At 42.5% G+C, this 20,026-nt stretch overlaps 1 protein-coding gene across 3 annotated transcripts in view; it reads right to left on the reverse strand.

Moving 5' to 3' along the window:
* Window positions 1-5,450: 5,450 nt before the first annotated feature.
* CTCF (CCCTC-binding factor) overlaps window positions 5,451-20,026 on the reverse strand; it is a 47,691-nt gene continuing 33,115 nt past the window's right edge. For 2 of the 3 annotated variants that reach the window (XM_029235398.1, XM_029235407.1), the window contains 7 exons: window positions 18,128-18,248; window positions 17,388-17,537; window positions 13,474-13,634; window positions 12,753-12,935; window positions 11,840-11,975; window positions 8,107-8,268; window positions 5,451-6,946 (listed from right to left, as the gene is read on the reverse strand). In XM_029235398.1, the coding sequence (XP_029091231.1) occupies window positions 6,762-6,946; window positions 8,107-8,268; window positions 11,840-11,975; window positions 12,753-12,935; window positions 13,474-13,634; window positions 17,388-17,537; window positions 18,128-18,248 (1,098 nt within the window). In that variant the 3' untranslated portion in view covers window positions 5,451-6,761. The remainder of the gene's footprint in view (window positions 6,947-8,106; window positions 8,269-11,839; window positions 11,976-12,752; window positions 12,936-13,473; window positions 13,635-17,387; window positions 17,538-18,127; window positions 18,249-20,026) is intronic. The other variant, XM_029235417.1, reaches the window with a different exon arrangement.

Here is a 20,026-nt window from a genome sequence, read left to right on the forward strand (position 1 = left end):
ACAGTATGGCCAAGTGGCCAAGAATGAAGGTTCTGAAAACACACTGCCTGAATTCAAGTCCTGACTCCACCTCTTACTGGCTGTTTGACACTGAGTAAGTCACAATCTTTCTGCGCATCCAGTTCCTGTTTTGTAAGCTGGAGCTATTAACTTACCTTGAAGTGTAAGGATTAAATGTTTACAGAGGTGCTCACAACAGTGGCTGGAACTCAGGGAACACTCATATTTGCCAAGTCTTACCAGGGCAACCTTAAGACTCCAGAACAGAAGGATAGAAAACCCCCCTCACTGGGATTTTTCTGTTTTGAGTGACAAGAATGAGAAATACAAGAGGGAATAAGTGCCAAAGGGTTCGAGCTGCTCCCAGGTGGAGGGCGTCTTGAGACTAACAGCTGCACTGGAGGCATAAGCCCCTGTCTAGTGAATGCTGTGAGGACAAGCAGGGGGCTGCGGAGGAGGAAACCAGGATCAGCCTGGAGATTAGGATGGGGTGCCAGGCTAGCCACACATCTCCGTAACTGCTGGCCGTCAGGGTGGCGGTGACAGAACAAGCATAACTGCTATCAGAGACCAAGTGGGACTCAGCTCCCACAAGTGAGTGACTCATGAGAGGGAGAGAGGCCTTCAACTTGTTCAAGACTGTCTCTGTGTTCTAGACAGCATGACACTCCGTGGGTGCTCAGGAAATGCTAAAAGCTCATAATGAGAAATAAGCCCCGCCTGCACAGGGTGACAGGCCAGGCCGCAGCTCCCAGAACTGCCAGGAGGCTCCCGTCTCCCGTGTGGAGTAAGAGTGTGAAGGTTTCACATTTAATGGAGTCACACAGGATGTATCATGGGCTATGCCAATGGAGGAATCTCCTTCCGGCCTTAGCTGCATCACAATGTCACTTTTCTTGCCCCCTCCCCAACCCAAACAAACCTACTTGTAAACAATTTGAATATATACAATTAGAACAGAAAAGCTATGCTGAAGATACAGATAAACTGCTTGCTGTTCTATGAAGAGATTTTCTGTTATACTTAAAAAAAAATTGTTGGGACTTCCCTGGTGGCGCAGTGGTTAAGAATCCGCCTGCCAATGCAGGGGACATGGGTTCGAGCCCTGGTCCGGGAAGATCCCACATGCCGCGGAGCCACTAAGCCCGTGCGCCACAACTACTGAGCCTGTGTGCCACGACTACTGAAGCCCGCACGCCTAGAGCCCATGTCCCGCAACAAGAGAAACCACAGTAATGAGAAGCCCGCACACCACAATGAAGAGTAGCCCCTGCTCGCCACAACTAGAGAAAGCCCACGTGCAGCAATGAAGACCCAACTCAACCAAAAAAATAAATAAATAAAATTAATTTAAAAAAAAATTGTTTTGGGGGGTGGGGGTGGGGCGGCTGTGTGGCTTGCAGGATCCTAGTTCCCCGACCAGGGATCGAACCCGGGCCCCCTGCAGTGGAAGCACAGAGTCCCAACCACTGGACCACCAGGGAAGGCCCTATGCTTAAAATTTTTAAAAAGCTATGTGGCCACTGAAACAACTCTGGTAGGGGGTGCTCTGGTTCCTGGTGGCAGTGGGGGTTAGCCCATGCCTGGGATGGAGACCAAATGCCCTGACAGCCTCGGGCCACTAACATTCAGTCCAAGTTGCTGATTGCCTGGTTCACAGTCCCAAGGCTCCTGACGATACCGATTTTTCTGGGAGACCCGACTGTATGGATACCACAAACCAGCTGAAGCCTTCACACAGCTTCTCCACTGTTACTTACTTTTCACTGAAAACTGGAATTCTGGTTAAAAAACCCTATAATTATCTCGAGATCATAAAAGCTATTTATGACAAACCCACAGCCAATATAATACTCAACGGTGAAAAGCTGAAAGCCTTCCCAATAAAATCTGGAAGAAGACAAGGATGCCCTCTCTCACCTCTTCTATTCAACACAGAATTGGAAGTCCTAGCCACAGCAAACAAGAAAAAGAAATAAAAGGTATCCAAATTGGGGGACTTCCCTGGTGGTGCAGTGGTTAAAAGCCACCTGCCCATGCAGGGGACACAGGTTCGAGCCCTGGTCCGGGAAGATCCCACATGCCATGGAGCAGCTAAGCCTGTGCACCACAACTACTGAAGCTCATGTGCCTAACAAGAAGCCCCCACAGTGAGAAGCCTGCGCACCGCAACAAAGAGTAGCCCCCTGCTTGCCTCAACTAGAGAAAGCCTGTGTGCAGCAACGAAGACCCAACGCAGCCAAAAATAAATTTTTTAAAAAAGTATCCAAATTGGAAGGGAAGAGGTAAAACTGTCATTATATGCAGATGATATGATACTATATACAGAAAACCCTAAAGACTCCACACAAAAACTACCAGAACCGATAAATGAATTCAGCAAGATACAAGATTAACATACTGGTTACACTTCTTTACACCAACAAGGAAATATCACAAAGGGAATGTAAAAAAAATACCTTTTAAAATCGCAATCCAAAGAATAAAATACTTAGGAATAAATCTCACCAAGGAGGTGAAAGACTTACAGGCTGAGAACTATAAAACATTAATAAAGGAAACTGAAGATGATTTAAAGAAATGGAAATATACCCCATGCTCTTGGATTGGAAGAATTAATAATGTTAAAATGGCCATACTACCCAAAGCAATCTACAGTTTTAATGAGACTCCTATCCAGTTACCCATGATATTTTTCACAGAACTAGAACAAATAATCCTAAAATTCATGTGGAACCATAGAAGACCCAGAACTGCCAAAGCGATCCTGAAGAAAAAGAACAAAGCAGGAGGCATAACCCTCCAAGACTTCAGACAATACTACAAAGCTACAGTAATCAAAACTGGCATAAAAACAGACATATGGATCAATGGAACAGAGTAGAGAGCCCAGAAATAAACCCAAACCTTCAGTCAATTTATCTTTGACAACGGAGGCAGGAGAATATATAATGGGGGTTTCTCTGGTGGCGCAGTCGTTAAGAATCCGCCTGCCAATGCAGGGGACACGGGTTCGAGCCCTGATCTGGGAAGATCCCACATGTCACAGAGCAACTAAGCCCGTGCGCCACAGCTACTGAGCCTGCGCTCTAGAGCCCACGAGCCACAGCTACTGAGCCTGTGCACCACAACTACTGAAGCCCACATGCCTAGAGCCCATGCTCCACAACAAGAGAAGCCACCACAATGAGAAGCCCACTCACTGCACCGAAGAGTAGCCCCCGCTCACCGTAACTAGAGAAAGCCGTGCACAGCAATGAAGACCCAACGCAGCCAAAAATAAATAAATTAATATATATATATATATAATGGGAAAAAGACAGTCTCTTCAGCAAGTGGTATGGGGAAAGTTGGGACAGCTGCATGTAAATCAATGAAGTCAGAACACACTCTCTCACCATACACAAAAATAAACTCAAATGGCTTAAAGACTTAAACATAAGACATGACACCATAAAACTCCTAGAAGGGAACATAGGCAAAACATTCTCTGACACAAATTGTACCAATGTTCTTAGGTCAGTCTCCCAAGGCAATAGAAATAAAAACAAAAATAAACAAATGGGACTTAATCAAACTTACAAGCTTTTGCACAGCAAAGGAAACCATAAAAAAACTGAAAAGACAACCTATGGAATGGGAGAAAATACCTGCAAATGATATGAATGACAAGGGCTTAATTTCCAAAATATACGAACAGCTCATACAACAAAGAAAAACAAACAACCAAAGCTAAAAATGGGCAGAAGACCTAAATAGCCATTTCTCCAAAGAAGAAACACAGATGACCATATGCACATGAAAAGATGCTCAACATCACTAATTATTAGAGAAATGCAAACCAAAACTACAATGAGGTACCACCTCACACCAGTCAGAATGGCCATCATTATAAAGTCTACAAATAACATGCTGGAGAGGGTATGGAGAAAAGGGAACCCTCCTACACTGTTGATGAGAATGTAAGCTGGTGCAGCCAGTATGGAGGTTCCTCAGAAAACTAAACCATAATTCAAAAAGATACATGCACCCCTATGTTCAAAGCAGCACTATTTGCAACAGCCAAGACACGGAAACCACCTAAATGTCCATCGACAGATGAATGGATAAAGAAGATGTGGTACGTATATACAGTGGAATACTACTCAGCCATAAAAAAGAATGAAATAATGCCATTTGCAGCAACATGGATGCAACTAGAGATTATCATACTAAGTAAGTCAGAAAGACAAATACCGTATGATATCACTTACATGTGGAATCTAAACTATGACACGAATGCACTCATCTATGAAAGAGAAACAGAATCACGGACATAGAGAACAGACTGGTGGTGGTGGTTGCCAAGTGGGAGGGGGGATGGGGGAGGGATGGAGTGGGAGGCTGAGGTTAGCTGATGTAAGCTTTTATATATAGAATGGATGAACAACAAGGTCCTACTGTATAACACAGAGAACTATATTTAATATCGTATGACAGGGGTCTTCCCTGGCGGTGCAGTGGATAAGACTCTGTGCTCCCAATGCAGGGGGCTCAGGTTTGATCCCTGGTCTGGGAACGAGATCCCACATGCATGCTGCAACAAAGAATTTGCATGCCACAACTAAGGAGCCCACCTGCCACAACTATAGACCCGGTGCAACCAAATAAATAAATAAAAATGAAAAAAAAATCCTATGATAAACCATAATGCAAAGTAGTATTAAATAAAAAAGAATGTATATATAACTTAATCAACATCACTGTACAGCAGTAATTAACATACTGTAAATACTTCAATTAAAAAAAAATTAAAAACAAACAAAAAACATATAATTAGTGGCCAAAGCTTTCACCTAAAAGGGGCTTGCCAAAGGAATCTACCCAGAAATGGCCAACAGCAGCAAAATGGTATTACACTAATGCATAAACTTCCTAACACACTCCCTTTCCATTCTGCTTCCTAGGTGCTAACAAGCAGCTGTGCTATATAGGACTCTCTCCCCACAGCCTGGTGGTGGCACATCTGTCTCCCTTTCAAATGAACTTCTCTAGGGCAGACTGGGCCCAGATTCTCTCTGTTCCCCTGCACTTGGCAGAGCTCAATGTATTTTGATCCCAGCTCTCCTTGAGCTGAGATCTCGAGGCCAAAGATTCCCATCAGCCCTTTCTCCTCTAAGCTCTCTGACCCACCTGCTCTACCACAGGCAACCGGCTCTTCAGTTGGATCATGGGGCTGGCAGCTGTATACACTCACCTCTCTACTCACGTACCACTTTTGGGGCACTGAAACTTGCAGCAGGATGCACTCAATATTCCATCACCTGCCAAGATCATCTCTCATTTGCTAGAGAGGAAGTGGTCATCCTGGAAACATAGCTTGCGTCTGAAAGGCGAGGAGGCCTGCACCGCCTGAGGCTACGCACACAGACCCCTCTGGGCCCCTCGTTAAGCAGGAATCACACAAGTTGGAGTGTTTGGAGCACTTGTTAATCCGTTATGATTTATTAGCTGTACAGCAGTAGATCCTCCTCCCCAGCTTTCAACCCCATTACATATTTTATTACAGGTCTCATGTTGGCGTCCTAAAATAATGAAAAATATCACACAGTACAGCTAAGTACAAAATGCATCAACCTAGAGTCTGATAGCTAACTGATGGCTCTCTTAAAAGCAATACACAGAAGAAAAAAGTGTTTGAAATCAGCAAGACTGAGGCTCTCTAAAAAACACATTTTAAACATGTGACAGTTCATGTGCAAGAATCACTTTTTAGTTGGTTTTGCTTCACATTATTATTTTTTGAAGATTCAAAGTTTAAATTACTGACCTAGTGAAATTTTCTGGCCCAGCTTTTAAGAGCTGCTGTGACCCACTCATAATCACCCTTCTGCTTTAACAGAGGATGTATAAAACACAAAATTCAGCTACAAACAAAGCAAAGAAAATGTAGATGGGAAATCATAACAAAGTTAATTGTACAAGGTTCAAATGCTGGCTCCATGGGCTGGAAAATTATGATCTTCCATGTGGGTGTCCGTCACTAGCGGGCAGCAGTCTGGGTGCCATTCTGCTACATGATTGTGATCCAATTCCTTGTCAACATTTACATACTACAGTCTGTGGAAACTTAATTTGCAAGTAATTAAAATGCTGGGTTTTCTTACACTGCACTTCTTTTCAACCTCGTAATTAATGGAAAAGATTAAAATGTAAAAAAAGTTATTTACAAGCTTGACCATACCAGAAACTTTGCCAAGAAAGAGGCAAAGTCTTCAGGACAGAAACCAATCGTAGCATGCCATACTACTGGTGTGCAACTGACTCCAAGCAAAGAGAGTCAGGGCAAAGCAAAAGCAAAAACCAGTTTAAAAGTCTAAGTCCTTCCCAAGTCTGCATTTACAATTAAAAACTCTCCTGGGAAGAAGACCATAGAACTCTGGGAAACCCAGTGGTGGTTTCTGGAGTGGTTTACCATAGCAAGAGAGAGGGTTCAATGTCTCTGTTTCCATCTAAGAAAACCAGTTAGGCGTCAACACTGTCCTCAGCACTTCACAGTAAACCCTCAGGGACTCAGAACATTCCATTATTTGCTAACATCAAACAGCAAGTTCTAGTTAAATCACATTTTTCTAACATCATCCTTGAAGTTTTAGTTCTCAGTATGTTTGGTAAAATGATGCTTTTCCCAAAGCCAAAAGAAGAAAGAAGGGAGAAAAATTAAGATGCGGGCCGTTTAAACACAGCCCAGAGCAGTCCTGGCAACGAGCGAGGCCCCGCCATCACCGGTCCATCATGCTGAGGATCATCTCGGGCGTGAGGTCTCCGTTGGGGGCGTCTGTGGCGGCTGGCTGGGGCTCCTCTTCCTCCCCCTCCGCAGGCTCTGCGTCTGGCTCTTTTTTGACTTCAACTATAATGTTCTCAATTGCACCTGTATTCTGGTCTTCGACCTGAATAATGGCTGTTGCTGGCAAAGAAGAGCATGAACAAAACAAATGCTCCATTAAAGCCCCCAAGGATTGCAAGGGTCTTTTCAGACTTGACACTAAATGAATGTCAGCAACACAGGAAAGCCTTAGATTCGATACAGAGAAAGTCAATCAAAAAGACCTAATAACCTAAAATGCGGCCATACACAAAGCCCCACTACTCTAGATACTATCAAAGAACAAAATGTTGACATTCCTCTTCATATGACTCCCAAATTGCGTATTAAAAAACTTAGTTTTCCTTTATGTCATAAATTTGGGCTTCATAATAGTGTGTGTGAGACAGGCAAAAAATGCAGATGGTGCGGGACTAGGAATACTTCACAGAGTGTGGGGATGTAGGTCCATTTTAGAGATGACCCACCTATAGCAAAGAACCTGACATTTTTGAGTCTGAAGTCCTCCCAACACCCAGGGCCCTCCCGCCAGTTCACTCACTCAAATGTGTGTAGGCAAAATAGTTCCCGGGATCTTTAGAGTCAACCACCCCACTGCAATAAGACATCTGGACACGGGGCTCAGGGAGCATGTTAAAAAAATAGATGAAACCCTGTATTTGTTAAAGAAAGAAAAAAAATTGCCAGCTTTTAGGAGATTCATGAATAGGACAGAGACCTGAGACCCTGCAGAGCCTGCTGTCACAAGGGCCACGTCCCGTACAGGACTGCTACATGGTGTGACGTGGAGGGTGAACACCTCCTCTGTGTCCTCTCATAAATCAGGAGGCCAGCAATAGAATCCACCGGCCTAGATTTCTTAGGAGGGACAGTGTCAGCTCAGAAATTGCTTTTTCCCTCTATCTTTTAAAATTTGGCTGTTTTACGTTCATTACCACATCAATTTTGCCAGCTGACTATGACTCTGGTTGTTTTGTAAAACTCTCCCACATTAACAGTACCCACCCTTGTAGAACATAAGTACCCTTCTACTCTGGATTTTCTCTTACTGAAACCTAACAGGCCTCTAGAGATGTTCCTCCGTAAAAACCAAAAAATCGCTTCCTGAGAGTTTGTTCCCAGTGTGACCTTAATTTGTTCTCATGGCTCAGTTCCCATCTACCCAAAGAATAAGGACCTGTCTGCCTTCCCCACGTGTTAGGAGAGGACGCCAGCCTGCTGTGCTGAGACAGTCAACTTACGCTGGGTCTGTTTGGGCTGGTTGGTTCTGCCAGGGGGGCGTCCTCTCCGCTTCTTGGCAGGTGGTGGGGCTGGGGTCACAGGCTGAGGCTCTGGCTCGGGTTCAATCTCCACGGCAGGCTCCTCCTCATCCTCATTGTCATCCAGGTCTGGCTCAGCATTTTCTTCTCATGAAATCAGGAAGAAGAGGTAGTGGGGCAAGGAGAAGAGTGGTGGAAGAAAAAATAACACACAAATAATCACATATTCTGTGAAGTCTAGTTACGTATTTATTTTCATCGTTAAAAGCCCATTTAAAAAATGCTTTCACTGGAATTTTTGTTATCAGTGTTAACAGAGTAAACTGGTATTGATGCAGAATAAGCAAATCAACCCAAATACTATTGTTCATATTTTATGTGGACTGGATATTACTTTTTTCTATCAGCTTTAGATATCAGAATATTGAGTTTTGAATTCTTAGAGGCAACTCCACAATATGCCAGTTATATAAAAAAAACCCACAAATGGTGTTCTAAGTTGAAAATGAAACAAATGTTCCCTCTACCTACTACACAAGGATAAAGCAGGACACTAAGCCTGATATGGACCCCTGAAGAGTGATAGAAGGTGTGCATGCATGTCTGTGTGTATGAAGTTCTTGAAGCACCGTGAGGTCCTATTTACTAGGAAAAGCATAAGGCCAAGTTTTGGGATTTAATTTAATTCCCAGCTGTTCCAAACCTAACAGGTCATTCTTAACTCCCTTACCTTCTCCCGAATGCCATTATCACATAAAAGGAGAGGGAACTACTATAGAAAGAACACTGACGAGGAGCCTGATAATATGGTTTTGAGTCTCAGATCTCCTAAGTGTGTGACCTGGGACCATGACCACACTGAACCTCAGTTTCCTTGTGTAATCTCTAAAGCACTCCCAAGGATCACAAGGACTGAGATAATGTCTGTAATCGTACTCTGTAACTCACATTCTACTACATAATCACAGTTGATTTTTACACTGTACATCACAGTTTAAAAATTCTCCATTATTCCATTTAGGCTTCATTAAATAAGAGATATTACCCTCATTTTATAGAAATAGAGAGAAGCTAAGTGATTTGTAAGGCACCACTAACCACAGTTTGGGGCTGTTCTGCTGCCCACACCTATAGGCAACCAAAGAGTTCTTGCTACCCCTCCCCCATTGCCAAGGCACAAAATGTACCCCGTCTGCCTTCCTCCAAGAAATGCAGGTTACAAGCACATTCTCCTTCTCTAGCACCAAATGTTTAAATTTAGAAGTCTGTGGGTAAATGCCTGATCTTCAGGACAAAATGCCTTATTTGCCAAGCGACTGAAATCCTAAGTGAAAATGTGGGGAACGTACTGGTACGTGGCAGAGTGTCAAGGACGACACGCTTTCCTGCTGAACTTATTCAAGCCCCCTATTGCCTAAGTTGGCCCAATGCCTAGAAAATTAAACAAGTTCAGTCAGAATTGGGGGAAAAAGCACACAAAGAAGGTTAATAGGGTCAAAGGCTTATTGGCTGGGAGAGATTTTGGCAAAAAGCCTTTGAAAATAGCAGTAGACTCTGCTGGTCAATTTCTGCCGATGGCCAACAGGCAGAACTTCTGGGAGGGAACAAATATGACTGTGTGGCCTTCACCAGCCCAGAAATTCTGGGATAAAGAGACACTAGGGAGCTTCCCTGGTGGCACAGTGGTTGAGAGTCCGCCTGCCGATGCAGGGGAGGCGGGTTCGTGCCCCGGTCTGGGAGGATCCCACATGCCGCGAAGCGGCTAGGCCCATGAGCCATGGCCGCTGAGCCTGCGCGTCTGGAGCCTGTGCTCCGCAACTGGAGAGGCCACAACAGTGAGAGGCCCACGTACCGCAAAAAAAAAAAAAAAAAGAGACACTAGGTATGAGGTCCAAAACCAAACACTGTGCTGTACAAACCAGGAGTGCAGAAGACAAAAGGAGGAACTGTAGAAACCTATTAGGAACTGTCAATAAACTGCAGGTGAAAGATGCTTCTAGTAAAGTACAATTAGAGAATAGAGCTGGTCTTCTTGGTAGATGAACCACAGAAATGAACAGGGAAGAACCATAAGAAAAAAGGGTATGGGACAATGTCTGTGAGTAGGAGGCTCTGCAACGAAGAGCAACTACAGGTATCCTGAAGTTCAAGGTTATCTGTGGATCTCTGCTGGTACTTGAGGCCCTCTGACATTCCTTGGCACCTCCCAACAGTCCACTCAATTTCTTAGGCAAACAAAGGGATCCCACAAAATTCTCAGTAGAGAGTGATGCGCTTTTATAAAAATTAAGCAAAGTGACATTTTAAAAGAGGCATTCACTTAAAACCGAGTGAATGAAGATATTGCTTAAAATAGATTTTCTACTAAAAAAGGCAGCAAAAAATAAACTACTCTTATGCTTAGATGAATATTCTCCCAGAAACAGTTAAAGTTCTGAATAGAAAAGTGAAGCCTTTATTAAGATAAAAAAACAAAAGGGACTTTGTTATAGATTTACGTATTAAAAACCTAGTACTGGGGCTTCCCTGGTGGCGCAGTGGTTGAGAGTCTGCCTGCCGATGCAGGGGACACAGGTTCGTGCCCCGGTCCGGGAAGATCCCACATGCCTCGGAGCGGCTGGGCCCATGAGCCATGGCCGCTGAGCCTGCGCGTCCGGAGCCTGTGCTCCGCAATGGGAGAGGCCACAGCAGTGAGAGGCCCGCATACCGCAAACAAACAAACAAACAACAAAAAAAACCCTAGTACTTTCATGAACAAGTTTTATAATAAAACCAATAAAGTAACATAAGTTCTTTAATACATTTTCAGAAATTTCATTTCCTTCCCCACTATTTCTACTGACAAGCAATGCAGAAGACAAAATGAGAACTCCTTAGAAATACATTAGGCATCATCTGTAAGTGCATTCTCCAAAACAAAACCCCTCTACATCCTTTTCCACAAAAACCTTAAATCTTTAAGTCACAGATGTGACTTCTTAACTGGCTGCCAGTAGCCCAAGTATCCACATTATAAAACCTAACACTATGGAATAAGTTTGTATAATCAAACGTGATTCCTACATTACCAACACCTTTGTCTGCCACCCCTTTCATGAGTCTAGCACCACAACGCATATACTTTCTGTCTGGATTTCATGACTAACACCCCAAAGAACATCAATGGTAGGAAAATAAGCAAAGTTTTAAATTATAAATGGAGAGATTAAGGTAGGAAGAGAAAGGCTGACCTTCATGGATTTGATCAACACATCTCAAGGCTAGGCTGACACAGGCAGTCAAACCAGAAGTTGGTCAGGATGCTTAAGCAACCTTCTTCATGTCCATTAGATTCACTGCTCAAATCTAGACCAGCTTCCTAAATGTAAAAGCTATGAACATAGAAAAGAAACTCTGCTGGCCTTAGAATATCACTAATCTGAGTAAACTGAGTAAAGATATTAATTTTGCTTTGGCTTTAACTGAACATAACATATAATATCTTATCAAGCAATGGAATGCCATGAGAAAAGAAAAAGAAAAAAAAAGAAAATTTGCTCCAGGGATAAACTAACTGCTGTTGTAAATATATACACACATCAGGAAGATTAGAGGTTTAAAGGAAGTATGAGAGACTGGCTTATCTCTGTATTCCAGCATGTCCATATGTAAATACACCGGAAACTCTGCACCAAAACCTGCCATGTATAACTAACTCAAGAAACAAGTTACTTACCACTGTCAGAGGAGTCTTCCTTTTTAGAGCGCATCTTTCTTTTCCTTCCACGTTTACTCTTCTTCGTTTCTCCTCCATTTTCCCCTTCTACACCATCTGGACCAGCACAATTATCAGCATGTCTTGCCATGGTATTCTAACAAAAGGAACAAAACCCTCTTTCACATTACTAAAAAAGGTAAGATTAAAATTGGAAGTTCTCTTTTAGTTTAATAAAAAAAACAACCGGGTGGCAGCGGGTGTGGGGGGGAATCCTATTAAGTCTCAACGTTCTAGTATCTGCTCAATGTGTCCTGAACATACTCTCCCCATCAGAGGAAATGGTCTCCATCTGGAGGGGGCAGGGAGAGAGACAAGGGTGGGCAAGAGAGGAGAGTTGCTCAGAAGATGAGGTTGGATCCTCTGAGCAGGGGAGAATCAGACCAACCTCCCTGTCCTGTGCAGACCTGACAAACATGGTCCTAAGTGAAGATCCAGGACAGAACTGTTAAAAAAAAAAAAGTACGGAGTTCCCAGGACTTCCCTGGTGGTCCAGTGGCTAAGATTCCACGCTCCCAAAACAGGGGGCCTGGGTTCAATCCCTGGTCAGGGAACTAGATCCCACATGCCACAACTAAGAGTTCACATGATGCACCTAAAGAGCCCACATGCTGCAACAAAGATCCTGCAGGCCACAACTAAGACCTGGTGTGGCCAAATAAATAAATAAATAAAAATATACTGAGTTCCCCATCAGTGGAAGGGTTCACACATGGACAGAAAACCTCAAGGTGGGGATGACTGACCCTTTTCCAAATGACAGTTCATCTCTATATTTATAAGCTCAGTGGAAAAAACTGCCCTGCTTTGCAGTGGAAGCTCAAGAACGTGGTATCAAGAACTGTGAGACAGGAAGTAAAGTTCTGACTCTTACCCGGCGTGTAAATGTTTTCCCACACTTAGAACAGACGAAGGCCGCGGGGACAAAGTTGGGGTCATGATAGCGTTTGAAGTGCATGTCAAGGAGCTGTTTCTGGCGGAAGGTCTTGTCGCAGTGACTGCAGGCATAAGGCTTCTCCCCGGTGTGGGTGCGCTTATGCATGATCATGTGCCTCTCCTGAAAGAAAGTGGGGTGGGGGAAGGTCTCAGAGCCTGTCCTAGGGCTGCTACCTCAGCCACCATCTGTGTGCGTGTAGCTGACAAGACCTTTCTCTCCCAAGGGTCTAGGCTCAAAGCTGCTTATTGAGAGGATAAAGTTAACCATACTGGGGTACAAAACTGCTTCCCCAAATCCTAGGACAGATTCGTTCACTCCTGCTGGGCTGCTTCTGTAGATCACTCCACTCCCAAGCATCAGGCCCCAGGACCAGATTCTTCCCTTCTCTCAAGTCCGGGACTTACTTCCCATGGTTTTGAGAAAAGCTAGCAGTCTGCCTGGAGCGGGTGGAGGGTAGGGGAAGGTGTGACTGAATAAAACTGTCAGTTGGAACCAGACATGATACAATCGAGAAGCAGGACCTTTGGTGACAATCTCATAAACCACGTCTGAAAATATTATCCTTAAAAATAGTCACCATACAAGGTATATAAAAACCCTCTGATAAAACCTAACAATAATGGGACATCAACCGTTTTCTAACTATGAAAGGCTCTACCTGTCTGCAAGCGTAATCACACTGATCACACTTAAAGCGCTTCTCGTTCTTATGTGACTTCTGGTGCTGGATGAGGGCATAGCGCTCATGAAACACAGCATCGCAGTATCGGCATTTCTTGCCCTGCTCAATGTAGGAATGCTGCTTTCGCAAGTGGACACCTGAAAGCAAAATAGAAAGCGCGGTCCAACTTGTGAAAACACAAACAAGCATTTCAAAGAGTTAAGAATACATTTCTTTCTGCTTCTTAAAATAATTACTCTGTTATACAGAAAATGAATAAAAAGAATAACAGACGTGGGGAGACTAGTTGAGACGTTGAAACTGGATAGGTGAAAGAAGGTGGTGGTTTGGATAAAGGAGATGGCAGTGGGTACGGAGGGAAGGAGAAGAACTAAGAGTGATGAGAGACCTAAGAAGTTGAATCAACAGGATTGAGTGACTGGCCAGAGAGTGAGGAAGAGAAAGGTGGGTATCAGGAATGACCTCCAGGTTTCTGGCTTGGAAAACTGAGCAGATGGTGGGGCCATTTACTGAGACAAGGAATAGTGGAACAGGGCTGAAGCCCAAGCTGTGTTTATCTCTGGGGCAAGGGAGTAAAGGGGTTTTAGACCTTCAGTTTTGGACATGTTGAAGTTGAAATGCCAATGATATCAAGTAGGGATAGGGATGGCAAGGAATAGATGGGTACATAAGCCTAAATCAGAGGACAGATTTGGAGTAGGATTTGAGTGAGACCAAGAGAACTGATGAAATCACTAAGGCAAAGAAAGAAAGAGTATGGGTCATGCCTTAAGAAACCTAACAGTTAAGGCCAGTGAGAGGAAAAAGGATTAAAACAAGAGAAGGCTGAGAAGGAACAGTCAGAGAAATCAGAAGAAAACCAACAGGATATAGTGCCATGAAAGCCAAAGGAAGACAGTGTTTTAAGGAGGAGGGTGCAGCCCGCTATGAATAATGATGCTTAGAGATCAAGGCAGATGGGGGAGTTGAACGTTTCCTGCATTCTGCAATGTGGGGTCATTGGTGATCTTAGTCAGTCACTTTATAGAGTGATGGGTATAAGCCAGATGGGAAGGAAACTAGAAGCTGAGGAAGAGAGGGCTGTGAGGGATATAACTCTTCATGAGCATTGGCTAGAAAGGAAATAAGAGTTAAACCTAGAAGGGAAAGACTTTTTTTTTAAAAAAAAGAGAGATGAAAGCACATTTAGAGTTGAGGCGGAAGATTAAGGAGTGAGAACATGAAAATGAAGGTAAAGATGCGATACCTGACCACGGAAAGGCTGCCAAGAACACAGGAGAGTGGGATCAGGGCAAAGGGACAGGCCACAGACAAGAAGAGTGACACAAACTCTCTAGTAGCAGATGGGGAAAGAGAATGAATGCAAGCAGATTTACACATCTGATAACAGGAAATGTGAAGTTTCAACCTGTTGCCTTTATTTTTTTGTGAAGTAGGAAAAGAGGTTACATACTGAGACCAGGGAGGCAAAGAGAAAAGGGAAGGAAGATCAGAGGTTTAAAGAAAGTTAACAATGATTTATCCTACTCTGTCATGGAACCTCCCACATCGCAGGCACCCAAACATTTGTGGAATGAATGAATGAATGGACAAACTCACTGAGGAGAATGGGAGCACAATTGATGAGGACAAACAGATGGATTACTCAGGAGCCCAGCTGCATTTGGGATCATGAATTTATGGTGCTACCAATCTGCTCAATCAAGGTGATATCACATCAAACTTAAAGAGGGCCAATTCTGGGGAATGGAAATAAGGTAGGGGAAAGGGATGGCTCACTTTTAACTCTCTACACATGTTCACTATATGAAGGCCTTTTATACACACATATATTATTCCAAATAATTTTTAGGCCTCAACTTTCCCCTTCTGGTCCTCAGATAGAGACTTAATAAAGACTTTCTTTCATACATTCTTATTAAATACTTACAATAATGATTCTGTAAAGTAGGAATTATTCTTATACCTCAGTTAAAAAAAAAAGACTTCGAGCAGTAAGTATTTGAAGGTGAATCTTGACTCTGGTAGGTCTGTCAAGATTCTCCATGCTTTCCTGTGTCCCAAAAATGATGAATCTTAATTATTGCATATTAGTGTGAAATCAGACCTGCTTTGGGGAACACAAACTTGTTTGGGAATAGTTTTGGGAGATAACTATTATTTGACAGCTCCTAGGCAATTAAGTGCCTCATAAAGAACTCGTTATGCAGGGTCTAAGGGGTTTCATGCAAGTATAAAACACTCAAGGTTTTTATTCGCATCATGAAAGTGAGTAACTTAAAAAAAAAACTGAATAATTCAAACAGAGGCCTAACAGCTCACACACTGCCATGAGATATTACTGGTTTAGGTTTTTGTTTCTATACAGTGCGAACAGTAAAACTCTTTCATTTACCTGAGGACAGTACCTCTTAAGTTTTTCTAACAAAGTCCTTTCAAGAGCAGAGTAGGATGAACACATGACCCACTGGATCTTATGTGGAGCCCAAAGTCCTCTACTTCAAGCTCACAGTTTCATCTTAAAAACATTAGTCAGTCTACAGTTTGTTCAATATAGTCATATTAACGTAAAAATGTTTTAAGACACCAGCTCAATTGTATAACTTTACTCAAAACCTTCTGAGTATAATCGATGCTGCAGAAAGACAGGCCAAGTTTATGCTGTGGCTCAGTATGATCCTGATATGACCTGGGTACTTATGTACTCCCCTGTGTGAGAAACAGCTCTAGAGAGTTCGAGAGGACTCAAGTCCAGCTTTGCCACTCATAAGCTGTGTTGTGTAGCTTTGGTCAAGACATCTGTTCATCATCTATAAAGCTAGAATATACCTTGATGACTTCATATGGTAGTTGTGAAGATCAAATGAGTAAAGAAGTAAAATAAAAGTAAAAGACAACCTGGAAAGTACAATTTATCTAAGTTTATATATTATTATTATTATTCAGGGAGCAATGAATTTTAGATAGAGAACAGACTGGGGCAATATTTTTATCTCTTTTAAATAATAAAAACGAAGGGATAAATCCAGGTGACCTTATCTTTAAGAATATGGGTCACAGTATGGGACTTCCCTGGTGGTGCAGTGGTTAAGAATCTGCATGCATGCCAATGCAGGGGACATGGTTCGAGCCCTGGTCCAGGAAGATCCCACATGCCGCAGAGCAACTAAGCCCGTGAGCCACAACTACTGAGCCTGAGCTCTAGAGCCCACAAGCCACAACTACCGAGCGTGCATGCCACAACTACTGAAGCCCGCATGCCTAGAGCCTGTGCTCTGCAACAAAAGAGGCCACTGCAATTAGGGGCCCACGCACCACAACAAAGAGTAGCCCCCACTCGTTGCAACTACAAAAAGCCTGCGCGCAGCAACGAAGACGCAACGCAGCCACAAATAAATGAGTAAACAGATAAATAAATTTATTAAAAAAAAAAAAGAATATGGGTCATACTAAAATTTCTACCACCGAACTCTGCCTCTATATAAACTCTAGTTTAATTATGCACAGAAATATAGCTATCACCAAACCAATAAAAACAGTCCCATTACCTAAAGTACAAATATTGTGAAAAAAACCTGAAGTCAACTGACCTTAGTTCGAATCATACTATGTCACTTCTCTATTTGGGGGCTTTAATTATACTGTTTTCTCTCATTACAGCTGCCATTAATTTATAGATGAGCTATAGTCAGGGAAGAATCTTGTAGCCTAGCTTCAGTAAGAGAAAGAAGACAGAAGAAAGTATCACTAGCACCTAAGCAATGACTTTTATTAAACAGCAGGCCATTCACATTCACAAAACTTACATGAAGGAAGTAATTTGTGATCTCCATTATTTTCACAAATTTGTCAAAATATATTTTTCATTTGCCACTAGTTAATTTACTTACCCAAATCACTTTTTCGGGCTATGACAGTGTCACAGTGGGGACAGTGAAATTTGGCCACATTTTCTGTGTGCTTCTGTAAAATGTGCATCTTCATGGTACCACTTTGGGTAAACCGTGCATGACAAATATAACATTCATAAGGTTTTTCCCCTTAAAAGGAAATACAAAATGAACAACTTAGATGAAATAACTGAATACTATCATTTAATTGGAGGGTAATCCAGGTGGCAGATGTGCTAATCCACAGAGAATCTACAGTTCTTAATTTAGGAAGGATGAGGCTCAGGCCCACTGCCTGGCTCATGCCTATCTTCAGAGATGGAAAAGAAGTCCCAAACTATGGCCACCACCTCTGCTTTGCCCAGCTCTGCCACGGAGTCCTTCACATTTTAGTAAGAGTAGTTCCTACAGCAGTACTTACCTTTGGGGGAAAGCAGACGGGATGACAGGAGGACCTGCAAGATTTTCTTTTTAGGAAAAGAGAGTACTCTGGAAAACTGACGAGTTGGGTTACTTATGTAACCTACCCAGACTTCTTCTAACAGTAAAAACTTTCCATTCTCCAATGTATATTCAGAACAATGAACTCCAAAGATATGCCAGAGAAGCATTTATCAATTATATACTACTCTCATGCCAGCTTCCATTCGGGTAACTAACAGGGGCATGTGGTGGTTCACAGGGTCCCACGGGATCCACTAAAAAGCGGTTCATTAATACGAGGAAGGGAGAAGTCCTACCTGAATGGGTTCTCATGTGCCTTTTCAGCTTGTATGTGTCCCTGCTGGCATAACTGCATAAGCTGCACTGGAAAGGACGCTCTCCAGTGTGAGAGCGAATGTGACGTTTTAATTTGCTGACCTGAAACACAAAAGCAACCGAACCTCTTAAACTTCCGTTGACATAGATTGTGACATGAGAATACTGTGGGTCAGGCACAAAAGCTTATTTTTTGGACACTGCAGTTCATAATACAGAAGAAGTCTAAAAGACAGTATTTCTTCCTCCTCATTATTTCTAACTGTTGCCTCTCAAATCCCTATCATAATCCAAGGGAAAAGGGTAAAATGGATAGGGGCATAGATGAGTCAAGATGGGCTATTATTAACTGTTAGGCTGGGTGATAGGTACATGGGGGTGTATTATACTAGTCTATCTACTTCTACATATGTTTGAAATTTTCCATAATAGTTTTAAAATAATCCATGCTTATTTATGGATCAATTTTCTAACAAATTTTGAATCCAAGTTAATAAATGCATTTTAATTCCCTTAAGTCTCTCTTCCTATCATCAGCACTTCCCTGACAAACCAGGCACCAGGGGCCTCTCACCTTCCTCACTATGGACTTATGCTTTTCATCTTTCATTAAGTACCTTTCCAACAGAACAGTGACCTTCAAACTTGACTCTAAGAAGTGTTTTGAACACTAATGTTTCCTTTGAAAATTTTAAAAAGTGTTCCAATTTTTACATTAAAATCTCCCCGTATTTCTAAGTGCTATATAGTCAAATTCCACACACTGTAAGGCTAAAGAATGGTCCCAACAGCATTACTGAATAATTCTCTTTCCAAAACTTGCCTATTTATCATATATTAAATTCCTATATACACAAGGATCTATTCTTTTTCAACAAACTATTTGTTTATTCCTGCTCCAATATCACAGTCTTCATTTACCATATAGTTTTCAAACAGCCAATAGCACAAGCCCCTCATTCTTTTTTTTGTTTTTTAAATTTATTTATTCATTTATTTATGGCTGCGTTGGGTCTTCATTGCTGTGTGCGGGCTTTCTCTAGTTGTGGCGAGTGGGGGCTACTCTTTGTTGTGGTGTGCAGGCTTCTCATTGCGGTGGCTTCTCTTGTGGAGCACGGGCTCTAGGTGCACAGGCTTCAGTAGTTGTGGCTCACTGGCTCTAGAGCGCAGGCTCAGTAGCTGTGGTGCACAGGCTTAGTTGCTCCACGGCATGTGGGATCTCCCCAGACTAGGGCTCAAACCCGTGTCCCATGCATTGACAGGTGGATTCTTAACCGCTGAGCCACCAGGGAAGCCCAAGCCCCTCATTCGTTTTTCAAAATTTTCTTAGTCATTCATATTTACTCTTCCAGCTGAAATTTAGAATCAAGCTGAAATGTGTATTTATTTATGTCCTTTGGAAAAATGTGAGACGTTTTCTTCTTACGGGTAGGTATCAGATGTTTTTTGCTGTTCAGTTTATCCCTAGGTCATTTTATTGCTGTTAAGAGTTTGAACCTGTTTCCTACTATTGATATTGTATAAATAAGTCACTGATTCTTGTGTATTTATCTTGGATCTGACCACCCAAATGAACTCTTACTGCTTTAGGTTTTTCAGCCAATACTCCTGAATTTTCTATGTAAGCAAATATGTCTGTAAGACATGACAGTTTTGTCTTTCCATTTATAATTCATTTATTATTTTATACTATTAGCTAGGATTTCCAATACAATGTTGAAATGGTAACAGTAGGAATGGAAATCTTGTTCCAAAGTTTAATGGGAATACTTCCAGTGTTTCAGAGTTAATTAGGCTGGGTTTACTATAGCTTTCCAGTATATACTCCTTATAATAAATTTTTTTTTTTTTTTTGGCTGCATTGGGTCTTCGTTGCTGCA

The sequence above is a fragment of the Monodon monoceros genome, unplaced genomic scaffold (genome assembly GCF_005190385.1).
Source record: "Monodon monoceros isolate NGI ecotype Baffin Bay Population unplaced genomic scaffold, NGI_Narwhal_1 Super_Scaffold_10, whole genome shotgun sequence".
Classification (NCBI taxonomy): Eukaryota; Metazoa; Chordata; class Mammalia; order Artiodactyla; family Monodontidae; genus Monodon; species Monodon monoceros.